The sequence below is a fragment of the Phaethon aethereus genome, assembly GCF_964289735.1.
Source record: "Phaethon aethereus genome assembly, chromosome: 17".
In the NCBI taxonomy this organism is placed as follows: Eukaryota; Metazoa; Chordata; class Aves; order Phaethontiformes; family Phaethontidae; genus Phaethon; species Phaethon aethereus.
The window spans coordinates 10515353-10536118 of NC_138593.1; the positions used below are offsets into that span (position 1 = coordinate 10515353).

A 20766-nucleotide genomic window follows, 5' to 3' on the forward strand; every position below is an offset into this window, starting at 1 on the left:
CAACATGACAAAAGTTTGCTCCTCTCAAGTTCCAGCAGCCCCAGCTTCAGTGGCTATCAATATAAAAGCATCTGCCATGCTCTTCGCAGGCAAGAGCAGCCACTAAACCCTTAATACGGCCACAATCTTCCAGCAGTAGCATCCCAAAAGCCCTCAAGCTAGCCTGGAATGGGATCACGCTCTCCTAATTAACCTGGACCCCATCCTGCAGAACTGATCCGATGGCATTTCCTATGTTTACATAGCTCACACCACCAGCCCTTTGCTGCTGCAGACGTTGGCCTGAGAGGAGGAAGGCTTCCACTGAGACACCCCCCTCAGCCTTAGCCGGGGCCTTTGAAGGACACTGACTGCCTGCGGAGAACGCAGACGCGTGGCCGCTGCCAGGGTCACTTCGCCAGGGCTGCAGTGGTGACTGCCAGGGCCCTGCCGCAGCCCTACTCCCGGTTTCTGTGTTGTATCACTAGTACGCGCTAGGATTTTATACCGATTTGTGTATAGACAAGGGGCCCCCTTCCTTCCACGGTGCTGGGTGCCAGTGCTGGACACTGCCCCGTCGCTCCCCGAGTTCGCTCCCCCAGCGCGGCTGCTCAGGACTGCACCGGTCGGTCTCGTACCGCCGTCCCCAGGCCGCCTGGACACCCGCCTGGGGCTGACACCGTGCGGCCCCACGCCGCCTCTTTGCACACCCCTCGTCGCCACGTGACCTTATGCCAGAAGAACCAAAGGGGCTGCGGTCGGTTTCTTCCCTTTTCACTTTTCAACCCGCCCGTGCCCCTCGCCGTTCCCCGCCCCGGGTGACCGGCTGGAGACACCGCAGCGAGCGGACCGCCCCCTCCTCATGAGCGCGGCGGTAAATGTTTGTCGGGCGCGTACAGCCCGTCGCCCACGTGTACGTGTACGTGTACGTGTACCTGCGTGTAGCGCTGGCTGTGTATTTATGTGCCGCCCCGCACCAATAAACCGCCTCTTTTCTAAGCGCCGCCTGCCCGGGCCGCCCCTTGAGAGGCCCCTCCCTCAGCGAGCGCCGGGCGGGACCGGGGGGGGCGGGGCGGGGCGGGGCGCGCCGGCGCATGCGCGGGGCGGTGGCTGGAGTAGGCCGCGGCGCCGCCCGTCGTCGCTCACCTCGCTGCCGCCGCCGGCTCCCCAGGCCCCCCCTCAGGACGCCGGGCGCCGCCGCCGCCCCTTCCCCGCCGCCACGATGATGATGATGGCGCTGAGCAAGACCTTCGGGCAGAAGCCCGTCAAATTCCAGCTGGAGGAGGACGGCGAATTCTACATGATCGGCTCCGAGGTGCGGCCCCGCGCACAACGGCCCGGGCGGGAACCGGGCCCGGGGGAGGCTGCGGGGGCAGCGGGGCGCCGGGCCGAGGCAGCTGCCGGGAGGGGCTAGGCTCAGGGTGGGGAAGAGGCTGAGGGGAGCCCTGCCACGGCGGGCAGCGGAGTCCCGGGCGAGGCGGGCAGCGGCCTTCCAGCCCCTGCGGGTCCCCTCTGCATCCCCGCTTGCGGGGCGCTGCCCGAGAGCCTGAGCCGTGCGGGACCAGCGCGCCCAGCGAGGGCGGCTCTTGGAGACGCGCACGAGTACGTAGAGACCGGACCCGCGCCTGATGGCAGCTGAGGCCCCGCTCCCTGGCGCTCTTCCTAGGGATTTCTGTACCACGTTTGTCCGGAGTTTTGGGTTATTTCACGTGGTGTGAGCTAATTAAGTCCACACCTGGGCTTTTGTGCTGAGTAACTGTACCAAAATCAGCCAGCGCAGCTCCTTCAGCTTCGTGCAAATGATTCGTGCCAACAAACGCCGAGGTGCAGCGTTTTAGCACCCCAGTGTAGATGCTGACACTGCATCTCTCACGCTGAGAGGCTGTTCTGCCTCCCTGAAGACAAGCCTTGTTGAAGGAAGAAATATGGGTGCTTCAGCACTGGGGAAGCGATCATAGTTGGAAACGGGAAAAAAAAAGTTTTAGCTCCAGCCTCAGTGCAAAAAAATAAACACTGGATAAGTTCCATTGCTAGCTGTATAGGTTGAGCGGGGGCTAAAGGCCCCTCGCGCTCTCATGTGACATGTAAAGTTTGAAAGAAGAACTGTAACTGCAGTCACCTAATCTGCAAGATTGCCAGAACAGACACATGGAAAGGGAAAAAGGGGTTGCCTTTTTTATCTACCACTAATTTTTGTCTCTCGGTGAGCACTGTAGAGCAACAGATAGGATTAAAAATTACCTGAAAATAGGTGTTAAGATCAAAATGAGTCTTGTCAAACAAGGAATAAAAACCTTATTGTGTGGCAGTCTGCCAGTGTACTACCAGTCTAAAAATTTGATTTCAGAGTCTAGAAATAGTTCTGTTGTTCAGCAAGTCCTGCTGTAGCCCTCAGCACAGGTGAGGATCTTGTTCCAGGAAGAAACGAACTGCTTTACAGATCGTAAGTAAATTTGAAAGAGGATTATTGGCAGCGATCACATTTTACATGTTCAAAGGATTTAAAAAAAAATACAAGTCTCCGGGCATTTGCTCTATTCAAGCAGTGTCTAGATGGTACAGAAATTCAAAGTAAAAATATAACTGTCAGAGAGCTGGATATGTGGTTTCATTTTTGAAACAGAAAATGAAGTAAAAAAAGTTAGGTTGTTCAAAAATACATGAAAATTAATGGAGGTTTTTTCCTAATAAATGGATTATTGCCAACGGATGGGAGTTTTTATTAATCGGACTAGTGAAATAAGTGCTGCTAAAAACATTGCTTTCTGTATTGACACAAAAATTGCTGTGCTATATGTTGCCAAACCCAGTGCAGTCAGTCTATCATGAAAAACAAACAAAAAATCCTCTTAGGAGGTCCCTCTTGTCATTACAAAGAGATGAATTTGTTTCAGCTTCTGCTAAAAGTCTCTTAAATGGAATGCCAGGCCATACTGGAACACAAGGCCACGTCTCCACTTTTCTTCTTGTAGGTGGGGAACTACTTGCGTATGTTTCGGGGTTCCCTGTACAAGAGATATCCGTCGCTCTGGAGGCGACTAGCCACAGTGGAAGAAAGGAAGAAGATAGTGGCCTCTTCACATGGTGAGAAGATGAGTAAACATTCCCCGTACTGTTTATATGAAATTTTGCCTTGGAAAAACTGTCTCTGGTGATTCAGAAGCTTGTGCGCCTTTAGGGCTGTGTAAATCACTTCAGATTGCCCCAGTGATGGAGCACTCCACAGCGGTGGCACTAGTAGCTCCTGGTTCAGCCTAGCAACAAACATCAACTGATCAAAAATGTTCTAAAATCAAAACATCTATCATGGCTTTCCTGGGGTTGGCTGCATTCATCATAAAGCAAAAGCCACATCTCAAAGTCAATACCATATTCCAGAAGAGACTTTTAGACAAAGAGGGGCATTTTTGTTTCTTTTGTCAAATAGGCAGGAATGGTGCAAGGATGCCCCGTTGAAAATGTGCGCCTTTGCTTAACTTTGCTTCTTGCAGGGACTGAATGTTTATGTCTCGCAGAATTTGTTGTGTGTGTTGCTACTGATCTGACTGCCACAGTGAGAATATAGCTGCTTCGGTATTACTTTTGGTTGGAGACTAATAACAAGCAGTTAATTTCTTAGCAATATGACTTGTACACTCTTTAGACTAACGCATAATAAAAATAAATGGTTCATTCTGGACTTATGTCTCCTTTGTTCAAGTATCCTGCTGACCTGTTGTTTTCTTTTTTTTCTCCCCTCCCACCCCCCCCCCCCCCCAACAGAAAATCAGCGGTCTCACAGTCCCAGAAGATGTAAGTCTGATCTGTGTGTTATTCTTAGCTGTGCTAGAGGAAGAATCTCCACTGTGACCTTTGATGCTATTACAATATATATTAATGTCTAATCCTCTTCCTCTGATCTCTCCCTGGGGTTGCCCTAATTGTGCATCCTGATCACATGCTTAACTCTTCTTTCTCAGAACTGTGGCAGGACTCTCAAATGCAGATGGTCTCTGTAATTCAGCAAGAGCTGTCCTAAGGTTTCTCCCCCTTTCCCAAGTCTTACCAGCTTTTCTATTGATCATTGCCTCTCTATTTCCAACCTTTAAGTCCACTGAGGATTAATTGTTTTCTGGGCTTTTCGTCCCAGAAGGCTGTGGAAGAGATTTTACATAATTTTGGCAGATGTAGGTGTACAGAGCTAAATGATGTGATTGCAAAGGGCAACTCAGGGTAGGAAAGAATTGTTATTCTCTTCCTCTCCTTAAGTAAAAAGCACATTAGATTTAAAATTTTTCTGATAATTATGAGGATTTAAGGACTTTTTCTGAAATGTTGTTGTTGTAGTGTTCCTTTCCACCTTAAGTAAATTTCAGAACAGAAATGACCGGAGTCTGTAAGTAAGTTGCACCCTGGAAGAACAAGGTTAATTCAGTGGTAGTACCTGAGGGAAGCTTATGTAAGTCTAACCTTCCCTGTGTCTTGACTCTTAGTCCAAATGAAAGATATTTCTAATAGGGTATGAACAGGATACTTATGCAAGGTAAAGATACTGATGCCTTTTGCAAATCTTGGCTCTATTACTATGCATCCATTCCAAGGTGTCATAGTGCTTTTGTCTTTTGAATTGTATTTCTTCTCTAGGGTTTGTGGTGGGGATCACCATGTATTAACTAAGACATTCCACCCCTGCTTCCAAGAAAGTAACGTTTATTCCTGCTGTTTAGATGGATGCCAAAACTTGATTATATTTCTTTAGTGCCAGGCAATGTGGCTGGGCTTCTGGTCACTCCGCTGCAAGTAATCTACCCCAGCAGCAGAGCATCCTGGTGTGTGAGGGAGAGTGGGGGCTTCAGGCAACTCAGAAATGACAGTGGAAAGTATTTTCATCTCCATTTATCCGATGTGTACAAAATGCCACGTCAAAACCTGTCTCAAAAACTAAATGCCTACAAGAAGGTAAATGAAGCCCAAGGGACTTTTTGGGCTCACGCTCGTACCACTTGGTAACCCATTTTAGTCCCTCCTGCAGTGTCAGGGAGGGCTTTTTGCTATGCAGCCTATTAATGCTACATTGCCACATAGTACTTTTCAATGTTAATTATTGGCATCTTTCCTGGTGATAGATCATGGCTATACAACATTAGCCACTAGCGTGACGCTGTTAAAGGCCTCTGAAGTGGAAGAGATCTTGGATGGAAATGATGAGAAGTATAAGGCAGTGTCTATCAGCACAGAACCTCCTACCTACCTCAGGTAACCAGCGTCGGTGAGGGCCAAGATCAGAATGGAGCTGCTTGGAAGATGTCGGCTTGGGCAGGAAGCACAAGAAATTGCATAAACCCAGGCCATTGTGCAGGGGGGTGCTCTCCAGTCTGTGCTAACAGACGTTTGCAGTGTTGGGCAAATGAAGATCTCTAGAGTGTAAGGATTGGGTTACTGCCCACATGCAACAGGAAGAAAAACATAAGTGTTTGATGATGCAGCTCTTTTTGCAATTAGTGCATTCCACCTGTAACAGATGTTCTGCAGAACACACTCTTTGCACGTACTGCCTTCTGGAGACCTCTCATTTCTTAGCAGTCCTTTTATAAAGTATAGACAGAAAATCCAAATATGAACCTAGTATTTAAGTGCACCTGGATTCATATCTGATGAGTAATGTGCGCTGGAGAATGGGTTTCCTAGAGGCTAGTGTGGAACATGAGTTCTCAGTGGAACAATATTGTTGAGGGTTCCAGAATAAAATAGCAGGACCTCATAAGAGGACTTAAAGTTTAAAATTACACCATCCCTTAAGTAGTAGCTGTGGTGCTCAGGGTCTGAAGTTTAACGTACAATCTCCTTCTTCAGAGAACAGAAGGCAAAGAGGAACAACCAGTGGGTGCCGACCCTGCCCAACAGCTCTCATCACCTGGATGCAGTGCCATGCTCAACAACGATTAACCGAAATCGCATGGGCAGAGATAAGAAGAGGACGTTCCCTTTGTGGTATGACAGCTTCCTGCTTCCGAAAAGTGGAAACAGTTACCAAAATGACACGATGCCAGGGTGTAGTGCTGATGTGTTATTAGAATGTTGTGATTCACCTGGAACTGACAGAAGACGTACAGGTCGCTAATTTGGAGGTTCTTAGTTAAACTGTATGTCTTCAGGCTCTTCCTTAGAGCAGCCAGCCATGGCTCAGAGAGGAGGCTTTCCTTTTGTCAGGAAAACGGTTCATTCTTTTCCTGATGAGTTCCTTCTTTCTGCTGATTTGCTGAGCATTTGTCATTTGAGGAGCCTGCAAACCTGCTCTGTGAAGGAGACAGGCTTCCTCCCACTGACATACTCCAGTAACTTTGTAATTTATTCAAGGGAAAATGCTGCTGTGGCTCATGACTAAGCTTTATTTTCCATTATAAAAGTTGAGGAAACAAAGATAAAATGTAATCCTGGAAAGCCTCCTTGTTCTATTTGCAAGAATGTATTACGATAGATGCACTAAAAGGTGATAAACTGGTATTGGTTGCCATAGCCCTGTGAGCTTGCGTTGAGGATTCTGTCTAAAGACTGATCGGGGAGTTGGAGTGTGGGGGTTGCTTCCAGCAAAGGTTGCCTTCAGTCTGTGGATGCCAGATGTGTCATGCTAGTTGCATAGACTGTGTTGTTGCTCTTTGTTAGCTTTGATGACCATGACCCAGCAGTGATCCATGAGAATGCATCCCAGCCGGAGGTTCTTGTTCCAATCAGGCTTGATATGGAAATTGATGGGCAGAAACTGAGAGATGCGTTTACGTGGAACATGAATGGTATGTAGGAAGGAGAGTTTCCTGAGGGTGGAGAGAGGTAGTTGTATCCATCACTGAATATGAAGAGCAAACAAGCATGAGTGTGCATGTCCCTGCCCTTATACATGCCCTTATATACACAGAGCTTTAAAAAAGCTTTCCCACTTTGGATTATATTCCGCTTTCGTGTCTCTTGGCGAATGCTCTGCCACTTCCATGGGTTGTAGTCATTCCTGGACACATGTAATCTGAAGAGTTTAACTGGCATGTTCTCCTGGCCCAGTTCATCAGCTCAGCAGTCTGAGACTATTCTGTTAGCTGAGGTGCCTTCAATACAAAACAGTTCATGTGTGTGGCTCCTTTATGTATGTGGATGATGAGACCATAGCTGTGTTGTCTGTTGTATGGAGCAAGTAAAGAAGGCTGTAAGTCCCTGTGTCAGTGTGCACATCCTTACAACCCTGATACAAAACACCCTTTTTTGATGCATTTGGGATTCCCTTTGACATGCTGTGACATTAATTGTGTGTATTCTGTAAGTGGCAAACATTGATTTCTAAGAAAGTTAACAGTCTCTCTTCATTTCTTGTTCTGTATCAGAAAAGCTAATGACCCCAGAAATGTTCTCTGAGATTCTTTGTGATGATCTGGATTTGAATCCTCTGACTTTTGTCCCTGCTATTGCCTCTGCCATCCGACAACAGATCGAGTCGTACCCAACTGACAGTATCCTAGAAGATCAGTCAGATCAACGAGTTATTATTAAGGTAATACAGAAAGGCAGTAGAATGAGACATGAACTATTTGGGTTTTTCTGGTTATGTTATGGGAGAGTAAGAGTACAAAGGCTTCCCTTGGAGCAGAAGAGCTCTTAATTCCGGTCTTGTGTCCAGATGGCACTTTGTTCTTTGTGTTGAGAACAGAACCAAGGTGGCAGATTTACTAAATGTCTGTGGGCCAGCCATTGAGATGGTGAAATAGTTCAGTGAAAGCATTGTTGAGTCCTTCTGGAAGAACTGCACCTTGGTGAGCAAAGCTGAGTCATCTTCATGCTACTGGAATCAGGAATTCACTTAAGGAACTCTGCAGATGCAATGAACTAGGAGTTACCTCTCTGCTTCTCTTCTCCAGCCTTTGCCTCCTCAGTTAAATTACTTTGGACAAACTATTGTGAGAATGGAAACAAATGAGCTGTTTCTTCCTTTGTCTCCAGCTAAACATCCATGTAGGGAACATCTCCCTTGTAGACCAGTTTGAATGGGACATGTCAGAGAAGGAGAATTCACCAGAGAAGTTTGCCTTGAAGCTGTGCTCAGAGCTTGGCCTGGGTGGGGAGTTTGTCACTACTATTGCCTACAGCATCCGGGGACAGCTGAGTTGGCATCAGAAGACATACGCCTTCAGGTACAGAACTGTCATCTTCCTAGTACGGGTGTGGGGGTGTGTTAGTACTTCATGGGTGTTCACATCAATGAATCTTAGAACAGCTGACCTGATGCAGAAAGCTTCATTTGAAATTGGTCCTTATGGCTTGCACCCATTCTATCCTCCTTAAGATTGCTTGTGCTTGTACTCCGTTTTTTTTTTTCTTTTGGGTGTAATACATTCCAGGACCAAATATTGATGAAATGTCAGCTTTTGCCGCACAATGAAAGGCTGTTGTAATTAACAGTGACTGAATACCTTGTGACTCCTTCTTCTAATGTATGCTAATGATGAGGCCCAGATACATTTCTGTTTCATTGGCTTTGCCTGACTTGGGCCATATACTGTCTCAAGCTTTGGTATTTTGAACTAAGACTGATTGAAACTGTAGCGCTCTACCCTGGCTAATGTTAACGTTGGATTGATCATAGGCCGTTCTCACAGCTGGAATGCAGCAGTGTCAGGTTTGATTAGTCAACTTTGTAACTTGTCTCCTAATGATAATTGTTTCCAGTTGTGCTGTGCAGAGTTCTGTGATTGAGTTACTGTACTGATGTTATCCTCAGCATGTTGCTGAGTCTGCAGGCTGTAAGTATGCCATAATGTGTGCTGGGAGGTTTTTTGACCTCAGGTCAAGGAAGTTTGAGAGTTCAGCAAATGATGTATTTGCAGAGGTGAGGGAATGGTACTGTTGGCACCAGTTTTGTAGAGGTGAGTTCAGGGAAGCAGGATGACCTGCCTGGGCAGCAAAGGGAAACATGCCCAGCTCTGTCCTGCCTCAGGAAGAGGACAGTGAGTAGTTGTTGTGGGGGTAAGCAAGGAGGAGCTGGAGGCTGTGGGGCAGCTGCTGCTGCCATGAGCTCTGCTCCTTCCTCTGTCTGAAGGTTTTCTTATCTGGTCAGCGTTCTGTGGGAAAACAGGCACTGATCTGCCCTGGACAAGTTGGTCTTCCACTAGTCTTGCTCTTCTTCCTCTACATCTAAATTAAACCTTCATTTTGTGTCATAGTACAAACATACCCTCCTCTTCCCTTTTCTCTTCCAGCAAAGGAGTACTTTTGAAACCTTACAGTGATTAATGGTATTTGGGTTCTGTGGTTGGTTAGTTCCTGAATTCCCAAACCACAGGAGTGGTGGTTGCTCCAAAGTCATTCCACTGATGTTAAGGAAAGGGTCTGCTTTAGATGTATCAAAAGAACCTTAATATCTCAAGGGACTTGGGGGTTTGAGACGTCATGTGCCTCTTAATCATCTGAGGGAGAGGTGAAACTGTCTTCTAGTTGATGAAAGCCAGGGCAGTTTTCATCTGGCCTGCTCTGTGCAAAACAAGGAGAGCCTGAAAGCCCAATGGAAGGGGCAGGACTGGAAGCAGACAGGTAACTGATGCTTATGGGATTTTCAGGGGGACGGTGTGCTACCATGTTTCACACCTCTGTACTGAGTGTTCCTAGTGGCGCAGCACACAGCACTTGATAGCCAGAGTTTTGCCTTTGAGACGTGAATGATGGCACAGGTTCTCTCACACATCAAACCCACAAGCCTGAGGAGTTACCCTTTCCACAAGAAAGGGTTTCCCTGCCCTGTTGGCATGCCCGTGGCACTGTTGCCAGAGGCTTGGACCCTAGCAGAGGGAGTGTCTTGCTCTACTAGGAATCCTGCAGCTGATAGTGCGTTTCAGTTGTTCTGCCAGCAGCACTGTCGCCTTGATCAAAAAATAAAAGGGGAGGGGGAGCTGTCTGTCTTTGGAGGTTGGGAGATGAGGGAGGATTTTTTCAGTTTATCTTTGATGCTGTGCTATAGATATGTTGTGTGGTATCCGAGTTGGCTTGCGATTAAGTCATGCACATGAGGCTGGCTTTCCAGCTCCCATTTAATTCTAGTGGGTGCTCAGTGTTAGGCATAGGAAATCAGGTAGCATTTAGTCTGGAATGTGTAGCAATCTGGGGCTAAGATGAAAGTCCTGGGTTTTAGTGGACGCCAGCAATATTGGAAGTAATTTGACTGAAGCATCCTCCCACGATCAGATACCAAAGGCTCTGGATTAATTTTTCACTGTAGCATTACTTTGAAGACTTGTAATTCTAGATTAATAGCTCTGATGCAGACATTGTCTGTTCCCATGGCAATTAGCATTTGAGTTCCTTCCTGGGGGAATGAGAGGGCTGCCCACAAGCGCTGAAATCCTGTGCACAGAGGCATGTCCCTGGGGAGGGGGCCGGATGTGTGCACACCTGCTGGAGGGCTCCTCTCACACACTTTGTGCATCTTGGGCTGAGCTGCTTTGTAGAGTTCAAAGCAAACATTTACATTCTGAGGCTCCTCTGTATTTATGCTGGGCTTCCGGCTCCACTGTCAATATTTGGGAAGCTACTCCTGGTCAGTTCCTGTTGACTTTTGCTGAAAAGTGGCTAGTGAAGCAGTAAATATTTTTGTGCATGTGATAATACAGCTGGTCAGGGCAGACGGATCTCTTGAGGAGCAAATCTTGTGATCTGGGACAGAGCCTGCTGTTTCATTGCTCGTGCAGGGAGTAGCCACAGCCTCTGGCTTGCAGCAGCAGGTCCTAAAAGACTACCCTTTCCATGGCAATTGGGAGAACAATGCTTGTTCCACTATCGGGCTCCCATCCCACCAGGCTCCCAGAAAGCCAGACTTTTGCCAGAGAAGGGCTGTCAGAGGAGTACTAGGCAAACCACAGCTAGGAAGTCAGAGTTGCAGAACAGCAAAGCTAGACAGAGTCCTGTTAACAGTCCCTGCCTTGGTGCTGCTCTGGGAAAAGTGCTCCCAGCAGTAGTAAACTGGTAGGAACTTTGCCTGTGCTTACTGCTTTTGAATGCTGTCAGCCAGTTAGGTCACAGCATTTGTGGGAGACAACTGTGTCAGCCACAGTTGCTTTGACAAACCTCCCTCTGGTAGTGAAAGGAGATGGTTGGAGTTGGTTTCCCAGAAACTTCAGGCTCCTCAAGATTGTAACTGTCAACCCCCGGTGTACTTTTGGGAACTAGACTGTACTAAGTGGGGCTAAAAATGAATGCTTAATCCTCAAAACACTGTAAATGATGATGTGTCTTGCATCTGGGCTGGTAATCCAGAGGAGTGCTCTGGGAACACTGATGGATGTTGCTTTGTTGCCTTCTGCTCTGCCATGCAGCGAGAACCCTTTGCCGACTGTGGAAATTGCTATTCGCAACACGGGGGATGCTGACCAGTGGTGCCCTCTTCTGGAAACCCTCACAGATGCCGAGATGGAGAAGAAGATCAGAGACCAGGACAGAAATACAAGGTGCTGCCACTCGTTCAGACAGTTCTCCTTCTGGCCTGTCTTGAAGACAGAAGTTAAAAGCTTTGATGTTTGTCTTTCTCTGCTGAGAGCCAACTGGCAGGTTTTCAAACTTGCACACCACAACAGAAACTCATACCCCTTTAGCTTCAGGATACTGAACTGTTATCACCTTGCTCCTCAAACATTTAAATCTCTACTTTAACCATCTCCTGCTTGAAGCAAAGTTTCTTTCCCCGCCCCCCCCCCCCCGCCCCTTTTCCCTGGGCTGTCTGCTTGTGCAGGGGGGATTTGTTTCTATAGGAAGGCATTCATCAAAAATGCTGAAGTTTCATGCACTGTCATGCTACCTAGAATCCTGCCACAAGGCTTCCTTTTATGTAAGGTAAAGTGTTGTTTGATGTAGGAATGGGCAAGCTCCCAGTTCCAGCCTGACTGATGCCGACCTGTTTGCCAGCATGGGAGCGTTGTTGCGATTCCAGGAGGAGCTCTGCCCACCAGAGAGACCCCCTGAGCTGTGTTCGACAAGCAGTCGAGAGCACTTGCTCCTACTTGGTGAAATTGCTCCTGGCAGATATAAATGAACTGCTAGAATATCTCCAAAAGATGCATTGTGGGAACAGTAAATATGCTGGCTCAGTTCTTTCCCAGGATTTTTTTTTACTGCTGATTAACAGTTTCATAATTATTTTGCTTCTCAGCTATGGTTGGCTGAATAGTTTCCAGTAGCAATTGGTTCAATACAAGTTAAGGAGCAAAAGTGCCCTAAAAGCTGTTACTGAAAATAAGTGTCTTAGCTTTACCAAGAGGGACATGCTCAGGTGACCAAGGAAGTCTGTCTAGGCAATAAACATGTCTATAGAGTTCACAAAGCTGTGGCAGCCTCCCCAAACACGTTGGTTTTAGTAAAGCTTCACATGACTGTAACACAGCACTTACTGTACCTCTTTCCCTCTCTCCTAGGCGCATGAGGCGTTTGGCCAATACTGCTCCAGCTTGGTAATCTTCCTGTTGTGACACTGGTGCTCTTCCTACAGACTTTATCCCTACTCCTCTCCCCAGATGGATTTAGGATTGGCAGGGGTCTTTCTGTCCCTGAAGGGGGCACACATTCCACTTGCCAAGAGTTCCCAGTACTGCTGACTTCTGCCCCCACCCCCTTCACCTAAATGCCACGTACCAAGAACACTGCGATAGCACATGGTCTAGCCGAGACCTGTGGCAGCTGTTTGGAGCCCTTATATACCTGTGTGTGGACAGTGTAAAGATTCTTTTGTATAGGTGCAACATGCAATATTAGGACAACTTTTTAAATAAAAGGAATGCATACTACTTAGGTTGAGTTCAGTAAGTTTGACTGAATAGTGAGTCTTAGCATGTTTGTGCTATTCTGGTAACTGAGTAGTCCTGGGCCTAATACCAATGCTTTTCAGTATAATGCTGAACACTCACATACATTGTTTTTCTGAAGCATGGTGGAAACTAAGTGCTTTACTTGAACAGATGAAACAGCCTGAAACCTTTTGCTGCAGGGGAGAAGTGAGAATGAGACTTAAAATTGTAAGAAGCAAACAACTGTAAAGGACTGGTCTGTTACCACACGGTGCAGTTTGTAATGAACTCAGTGACATGTTCAGCTGGCTTAGGGTAGACCCTGAGCAAGGATAGAACAGTTTAACTGAAGTCACAAACTTTGACATCAGACAGAAATACATGTTAAACCTGGTGTGTGGTGAACTGTTTTTTCTGTGAAGACTGCATCTGGAAAACAAAGTCTCTGAACTGGTACAGAAGCTAAAGCCTGCAGTCACCGAGACTGCAGCTTCTCTTCAGTGAGTGGCTTTGCTGTGGTCATTGTCAGCCCACAATCACTGCCAGTTACAGTGCACAGAGCACCTAAAGCAAAGTACGTGTCTTAAATACCCTTAGCACTGCAGTGTCAATATTTTACAACCCTAGAAACAACCTGTCTTTCCCTGGGGAGTTTAAAAACAGAAAATCCATTGAACTGAGATTAAAAAAAAATTCAAGCTTGCTTAAAAAACTAATTAGAATCTACCTTGCTCTTGGGATACACCAGCTCTTTGTTCCTACTGTTCACTGCCAGAACTGACAAGTGGTACAAGCAGGGCAGATTTTGCTGGCAGCCCCACAGTTATGTTCAGGCCTTTATGATAAAGCCAATAGATTTTACAATCCTTGCTGATCCACCCACACTGCTAGCACAGTCAAAAAACACTTTCTGGCCTTAATTTATCATGTTTAAACTTGAGTAATAGCAGAGCCAGTTTTGATTCCTGGGTGGGAGCAAAATTCTTCCAGATGTTAGTCTGCAGAAACCAAAAACTTGCAATTTAGCAGTAATATTATTGCAGTCTTATCCTAGGCTCCTGTGCCAGAGTGGTACTCTAATAAGAAATAATGGCTAGAGAGGTTGAAAGGTATTTCAGCAAGTAAGACAACACCTGGGACTCCTGCTGTGTCTTAGCCTCCCATGTAGAACACATTTTGCCTCATGGACATAAAAACTCTTCCTGAGAACACTTCAGCCTCTCTTTGTTATGATCAGGTACTTCTGCAAGCAGCCTCTTCAGGGAATTTGACCAAAGCAAGCATGACACTGCTGTAGCCTTAAACTAGCACCTGTGGTGCAATTTTTTAATTCCTGTGATGCTTGTGGTTACCTAATCCTGAAGTTCATAATAAGGTATAGACATACAAGGACTGCAGCTTCTGAGGTTTACAAGTACCTCTGCTTCTCAAGCGTACAGGAACTGCCCCTTCAAGCAGCCAGGGGCAAGGCACGATAGTCCAGGTAGCCAAGTCACAGAAAGATGAGACCTTCAGCCAGCTTTCTTCATGTATTAGGACTACTAGGAACAGCTGGCAGCAGCTTTCTTGCTCTATAATCACAACTCCGTAGGTTAATCTAGTACCCTAGCTAAAAGCGTAGCCCAGCTTTTGCATTTCAAAGTCCCATCTCAATTTAAAACAGAATGCCTGCAGACTTTAAAGGCAAACTCTTTCCAGGCATTGAAACACAGCTCTGTGTTATTAGGTCATGAGCACAGCATATGGCAAGTGCCTGTTGAGTCTCAGGCTGCTTAGCCCTTAATACTGCTGTGTCTCCCAAAACATCCCAAAACAAGATTACCATCTGTACAGGTCTTTCATCCTCTTCCTAGAGCAAAACATAAGTGCAGCAAAATAGCTTGTTCAAATGAAGTCTGATTTTTCATAAAACAGGCATTTTCACAGGAAGCCCACAAACAGGGTGGGAATGGGGGGCTTTGCCACAAGGTTTCTGTATCATTCTTAATTGGATTCTTAATTAACACACATCTCTTGGTAGTTTTAGTGGTGGTTCACAAGCTACAAGCTTGTCTAGCTGAGCAGACATGACCAAATGAGCTGTCCTAAGATACTATGTTTGCAGATTTACTCCAAAGGCTTTGAGGTCTGGTGTAACCACAGGTGTACTAGCAAGAATGATCAAACCCATTTAGTACAGCTGTTCATGGCAGGGACTAGCTTGTTTAGTTTTCCTCTAAAATTCAGATGTTTCAGAGCTAAAAAATTCAACACGAGTGGAACTGCACTGCATGCGCAGACAGCCTTTATTACTAGTGTCAAGCATTACTTCCAGTCACTGCCTGCATCAAGTGTCCAGCTCTGTTCCCTGTCCTTTCCCAGGCATTTCTTTCTCGAACTAGACACCACCCCTCCCCCCCCCCTTCTCATGCTGTGCAGTCCTGCTGACAGAAGAGGGGAAGGGCATCTTCCAGCTAGCCTGAACTTCACTTTGCCCACCAAAAAAAAAAGCCCAAGCAAGCAGCCTGGCAGTTTTAAGCAAAGTCCTGATGATACTGGCAAGTTACTGCCTCTGCCCCTTGCAGAAATGGACACACAACTGAAAAATAAAGACTTTAATGTGAAGACTCTTTGGAAACAACAACCAAAAAAAGGGGGGGGGGACGGACTTAGAGGAAAGGAAGAGGCTGAACTGCATTCTATCATGGTAGAGTAGGGAGCACTACTTCATTGAAAGCCCACAAAGAGGTCTCACAACAGTGAGAGCCAGGAGCATTAGTCTTTGTACAGAAGGCAAAAGTGACCTGGCACACAGCAAGTCATTAACAGCAAGAGGAGTAACTGGTTTAACACCCCATTTGATACTTATTCCCCACTGGGTAACTGAGGAGCCATCACAACTTCCAGCCCCTGTCCCTAGAATGCATCCATAAGCATTCACCAGTTCTTATGTGCAAAGCTCTGTGGAACCACTTGGTACAAGGGGAAGATGGGTTACCCATACAAACAGCGAAACACTACACATCGGAATGGCAACTGGTGTTATTCCAGCAGGATCTCTGGGCCACAGCTAAGTCCAGCCGGAAGAGAGGAATCTGGCCATGTGGAGAAGTCCTCTGTATTACCGTGGATGCTGCTGCTGGTTCTGGTCTTGGTCTCTAGGCTGGTTTTCTGGACGATCCTCAGGGAGAGGGTTATAGTTGGGATCCTCCTCAGGTGTGTCAAATACCATCTTCCTGGCAAGGGACATGCCCATCCCACCAAGCAAGCAAGTTATGAGAGTGAGCTGAGGATGAGTAAAACCCCCAGCCCTCCTAGAAACATCCTAGCCCTTCACAGGGCTTGGCTGTGTGCCACAGCCACACACCTACTGCAGCAGCACTAACTGTTCTTTTGCTCAGCTCAATGTGTAACAATGACAGTACCTGCTTCCTTGACCACTAGGTCAGCTTTGATCCTCAGCAGAGCATATTCTGCTTTCTTAAACTACAGAAATACATCATAAAAAAAATCCTACCTGCATCTAGCATTGCCACAAGCAGTAAGAATGCTCCAGTTCAACTAGCAAAGCCTAAGGTACTAGCAGTTGCTTTATGGACCCTGTATACATATGTATATAGTGTGCAAAGTGCCGGTGCTTTCTGCAGCAGAGGCGTATACTGTTAAACTGAGGACGCAATTGCATGCTGATGGCACTTATTGTCGCCTCACACTGTCAGACCACAGTTTGCTGTGCAAGTGATACAGGTTGGGAAGCAACACAGCAAAGCCCAGAAAGAATCAGCTTTACTTACAGGAAACTGGGAGTTAACAGCAACTTCTTTCCTCCAGGCTGGTTGGGGAAAACATCTTCCAAGAAGTAATAGATGTGACCCACTGCAATCCCTGGGGAGAGACATCACCAAGGTCAGGCCTAGCTGTGGCTCCTTTGCCAGCTGAACCAGAGCTTCTGGGAGCTTAAGCAGGCTGAAGCTCCAAGCACCCCTCAGCTGTGTACCCACACCCCAGCCCCCACCAGAGACACCTGTACTGCAGTGCCAGCAGACCAGCCTGTTGCTGTGATCTGCACACAAGCAGACAGGGAGCCTGTCAGCCTGAAGGCAGCACCAGGCACCCAGGAGACCAGACACAGCACCAGTGTCAGGCAGAGCGCACCATACCTAACTTCTGCCCCTGGGGAATACACAGCAAAATGCAGGTCACAAGCAAGAGCTCAGACACAAGGCTGGTCACCCAGCAACCTCAGCCAGCTCACTTTAAGAAACCCACCATCTTAAGCAAGATGAAACTAAGAGACAGTGCTAGTGCCCAAGTAGCAACTATGAAAACAGAGCGCGCTGTGGCTGCAAAGTGCCCTTGTTCCCAGCACCCGCCAGCTTTGACTTACCCAGTAAGTCGATGATGATGGAGTTGCCCAGGAGCAGAGAAAATCCCATCAGGACCCAGGGCAAGAAGGGGGCCTGGAAATTAAGAAGCCCAAAGAAGTTCATGCGGATATAAGGGTTCCTGCGACTCCATACATACACCAGCATGATGGTGAAAGCCTGGCCTAGGAAGAACAGGCTGGCAAAGAGTCCAAATAGCTAGGAACTACCGAGTCAAGGAAAAACCTACCCACCCTGGACACCACCTCCAGGCAGCACAGTGGGACTAGGAAACCTAGAACTACAGGCAGCTGATCACAGCATGCAAGATACCGCCCATGCCACCAAACCTTTCCTGGGATGGCTGAGATGTACTGACCACCCTCCCTGCACACTACATTTCCCTCCCTGCCACCCCAGAACAAGAGGGTCTGGAGTAGCACATGTGGATGGCTCGCTCCTTAGGCTGCTCTCTACAGCCTCCCTACAAGAGACCAGGGAGCTCATGTAGTCACCTCTACAAAACAACCACCAAAAGTGACCTTCAGAGAAGGGCCTTCACATTCTTACAACACTCAGGATACATGGCACATATTAACAAGAAGCCCACATCCACTATCTGCCTTCTACAGAAGAATTTCAGCAGTGAGATCTCTTGCAATTTACAGCCCTCTTCTCCAGAATGCAAGGAGACAGCCAGAGGCAAAAAATTCCCCTGCCCTTGTTGTAGTTGGACTCCAAATGTACCTACAGCCAAGCACATGGCTACTGCGGGCACCTAGACACTGACTAACCAAACACCTGAGGATGGCTGACAGCCATGAGGGTTCACACAGCTTCATGCAGAGCTCTGTGGGGAAAGCAGTGCTCTGAGCCATCTGCATAAGACAACAGCTTGACATTCAGAAAAGGGTTTACGCTTGGGAGGGAGAGATTTCTCCCCATCAGACTAGTCTGTCCTACAATAGAAGGACTTAAGATGTGTGATGGCATCTCCAGCCACTGACAGGTTGTAAGGACAGAGAGCCAGGCTCACGCTGCCTGACGTGCTGACAGCAGACAGCATGTGGGCACCCTATTCCTTGTCCTTATGGCTCTGTGTTCTTCCCTTCAGCTGCAGCTCAGTTTTCTGAGCCAGCCTCCTGCCAGTCATAGCAGCGCTGCAGTGTACTCCACCCAGCAGAGCTGAGACACAGTTGCCCTGCCACAGCTGGACAGTTTCTCACAGAGCGTAACAAGGGGCTTCCTTTCAGGCTGAGCTTCCTGAGCACTCTGGCACAAGTCCTCTTCTGGGATCAGGCAGCCCATCCTCTTGCCAGGTACATCAGCACTTATGCAGGCACCAAAGCAAGTACAGGCAGCTTTTCCCGTATTTTACTTCTGTTCTAAGCATTCTGAGTGAGGCACAGGCCATGAGACAACAGTAGGCAAGATGAGGAGCACGAGCTGTGCCATACAGCCAGAAGTTGCCCCTCCACCATACGCTCAGCAGAGCTCTCCCAAGCCTCAGGGCATGAGTCTGGCAGGCCTGGGGCACAACAAGGCTCTCCGTCCCATGCCACCAAGAAGGTTCACAAGCCAGCTGTCCTGGTCAGCTGGCAGGTATCTGCTACAGACCACACAATACAGCTGAAATACAAAGAGCTAGTAGACAAATCCCACACTATCCACAGCATCTGAGAAGACACTAAAGAGCCTCAACCAACTCAAAAGGATACTGTCATGAGAAACCCTCCAAAGAGGAACATGAAGACAAAATCAGCTGTCCTTCCACGGAAGGAGCCTTCTTCTAGCATGCGGCAGTACCTGTACCTGGGAGCAGGAGAGAAGGGAGGGGTTGCAGTATAGGAAATTAACAGCTGGCCACCCTGTGTCCCCACAGCATGACTTTACAGGGAATAAGCCATCTGCAAGCTATTTCACCACAGGAAGCCATCAGCCAGGTGTCCAAGCCCCAGAGCAGCACAGTGCAAACTTCACCTCATACCACTGCCCCCAGGGAAAGAAAGAGGCATCTGCTGCTCTCCAGCCAGAGCTCACCCCAGGAACAGGCACTGCTCTCCAGCATGAGCTGCAGCAGCACTGCCAGCTTCTTCAGCCTTTTGGCAGGGACTGCCCTGCAGCAAGCAGAAATGGAGGTGCAGAAGGTGGTCACAGTTGTCAGGGGAATGGCCTCAATTCAGACCAAAAGAGCCAAGGGAAGAATCCACAGCCTTAGACTCATGACAAGACAAGTCAGCCTGGGGAGGAAGATGGATGGGCGGAATTGTGTCTAAGCCAAAAAGGTAACAGAGAGCTTCACTGAGACCAAAGGATACAGAAATATCATGTTGAAAAAGAAACTGAATCCCAGGGGCCCAAAAAAGAGGAAGTTGGTGATCAGCCTCCATATCTGAAAGAAAAGAGAGAGGAGAGAGAAAAGGAGGTGGACAGACAGGTCTGTCCCCATCACATGTACAGCAGCCCACCACCTTATCCATTGGGGATGCTCAGTCATGCACCCATCCACTCAGAACTACCCCAGGACACCAGACAGCTGCACCACTTTCATGTGGGACCTCCCTCCATTGCCTACATCACAGTATCTTGCCCTTCCAGGTGTGGGAAAGAAGATTTCTCTACTTTTCTGGAGGGGACAAACAGCCACAATTCAGCACCCGGAGTCAAAGTCAATCACTGTTCATGCCTCTTTACAATAAAGCGTTCCCACCCTGCCTGACATCAGCTGGCCAAACACCTCAGTGACACAGAAAGGCGACAGGTTTTGAACAAAGGAAGAAAAGAAATGCCAAGATGGCGTATGGCAGGGAAAGGTTGGAAGAAGTTCTCTCTAGACAGAGAGGCAGATAAGCATCTGGGACAAGAGAGGACATCATGTTGGTGACCCAGCTCTTGCCTATCAGAGAAGGTTGAAATAGTGGGGGAAAGAAACCCCTTGGGATCACATCACACTCCCTGACCACCCTGGTGAGTTGGATGCCCAGGGCCCAGCCTGTCACACCCACCCCTCACTGGGAAGGGGCAAGAGGGGCCCCAAAGCCCAGGCAAGGCCTCACCTGGAACTTCCTGAAGATGAGGTCAGGGTTGAAGTACAGCTGGAAGGGGGTGATGAACTCCAGCTGCTGTGAGAGACAGGCAGAGCAGCTGCCACCCACTGCGAGGCACCCACTGCCCTCATCCAGCCCCCTGGCTCCCCCACCACAGCACCCCCTCAGGGACCCTGACCTCCCCACCACAGCCTCCCCCCGCAGGGACCCCGCACGCCCTCACCACGGCGGCGGTGGTGAGCACGCAGGCGGTGGTGTAGGCCCGCGTCACGGCCGGCATGCCCAGGTACTCCTGCGCGAAGCCCTGGTAGGCCATGGTGCCCAGCGACAGCGCCCAGCGCGCCGCGGGTCCTTTAACACCCACCCCACGCGCCGCCGCAGCCGCCGCGCCCCCACGGGCCGCGCCCGACCAATCGCGACGCGACAGGCGGCGCGAGCTGGCCAATCGGAGCGCGCCTCATGCCCTCGGCCTCCACCCGCCGCCAACCCGGAATGGACCCGCTGCAGCAGGTGACGGGCCGGGACGGAGAGAGCCCCTGAAGTACCGCCTCCTGGAGGCGGGGCGAGCTTCCTTAGCCAATGGCGGTGGGCATTCCCAGTGACAGGTGCTTG

The 20766-nt window shown here is 48.4% G+C and overlaps 2 protein-coding genes across 3 annotated transcripts; one reads left to right on the plus strand and one right to left on the minus strand.

Annotated features, from left to right (window-relative positions):
• Positions 1–1201: 1201 nt before the first annotated feature.
• SMARCB1 (SWI/SNF related BAF chromatin remodeling complex subunit B1) lies at positions 1202–12435 on the plus strand (the record flags this gene model as incomplete). Of its 2 annotated transcripts, none has more annotated exons than XM_082007585.1 (9): positions 1202–1294; positions 2952–3075; positions 5085–5214; positions 5812–5949; positions 6622–6749; positions 7329–7495; positions 7942–8132; positions 11304–11435; positions 12396–12435. In XM_082007585.1, 9 exons carry the CDS (start codon positions 1202–1204, stop codon positions 12433–12435), a joined length of 1143 nt encoding a protein of 380 aa, XP_081863711.1. The 2 variants fall into 2 exon arrangements, with proteins under 2 accessions (XP_081863711.1, XP_081863712.1); XM_082007586.1 differs by having other exon boundaries at positions 2952–3063.
• A 4098-nt stretch (positions 12436–16533) lies between these two features.
• Positions 16534–20470, minus strand: DERL3 (derlin 3; the record flags this gene model as incomplete). Its single annotated transcript, XM_082007664.1, has 6 exons — positions 16534–16628; positions 17131–17326; positions 18826–18919; positions 19426–19499; positions 20164–20229; positions 20378–20470. 6 exons carry the CDS (start codon positions 20468–20470, stop codon positions 16534–16536), a joined length of 618 nt encoding a protein of 205 aa, XP_081863790.1.
• Positions 20471–20766: the final 296 nt, after the last annotated feature.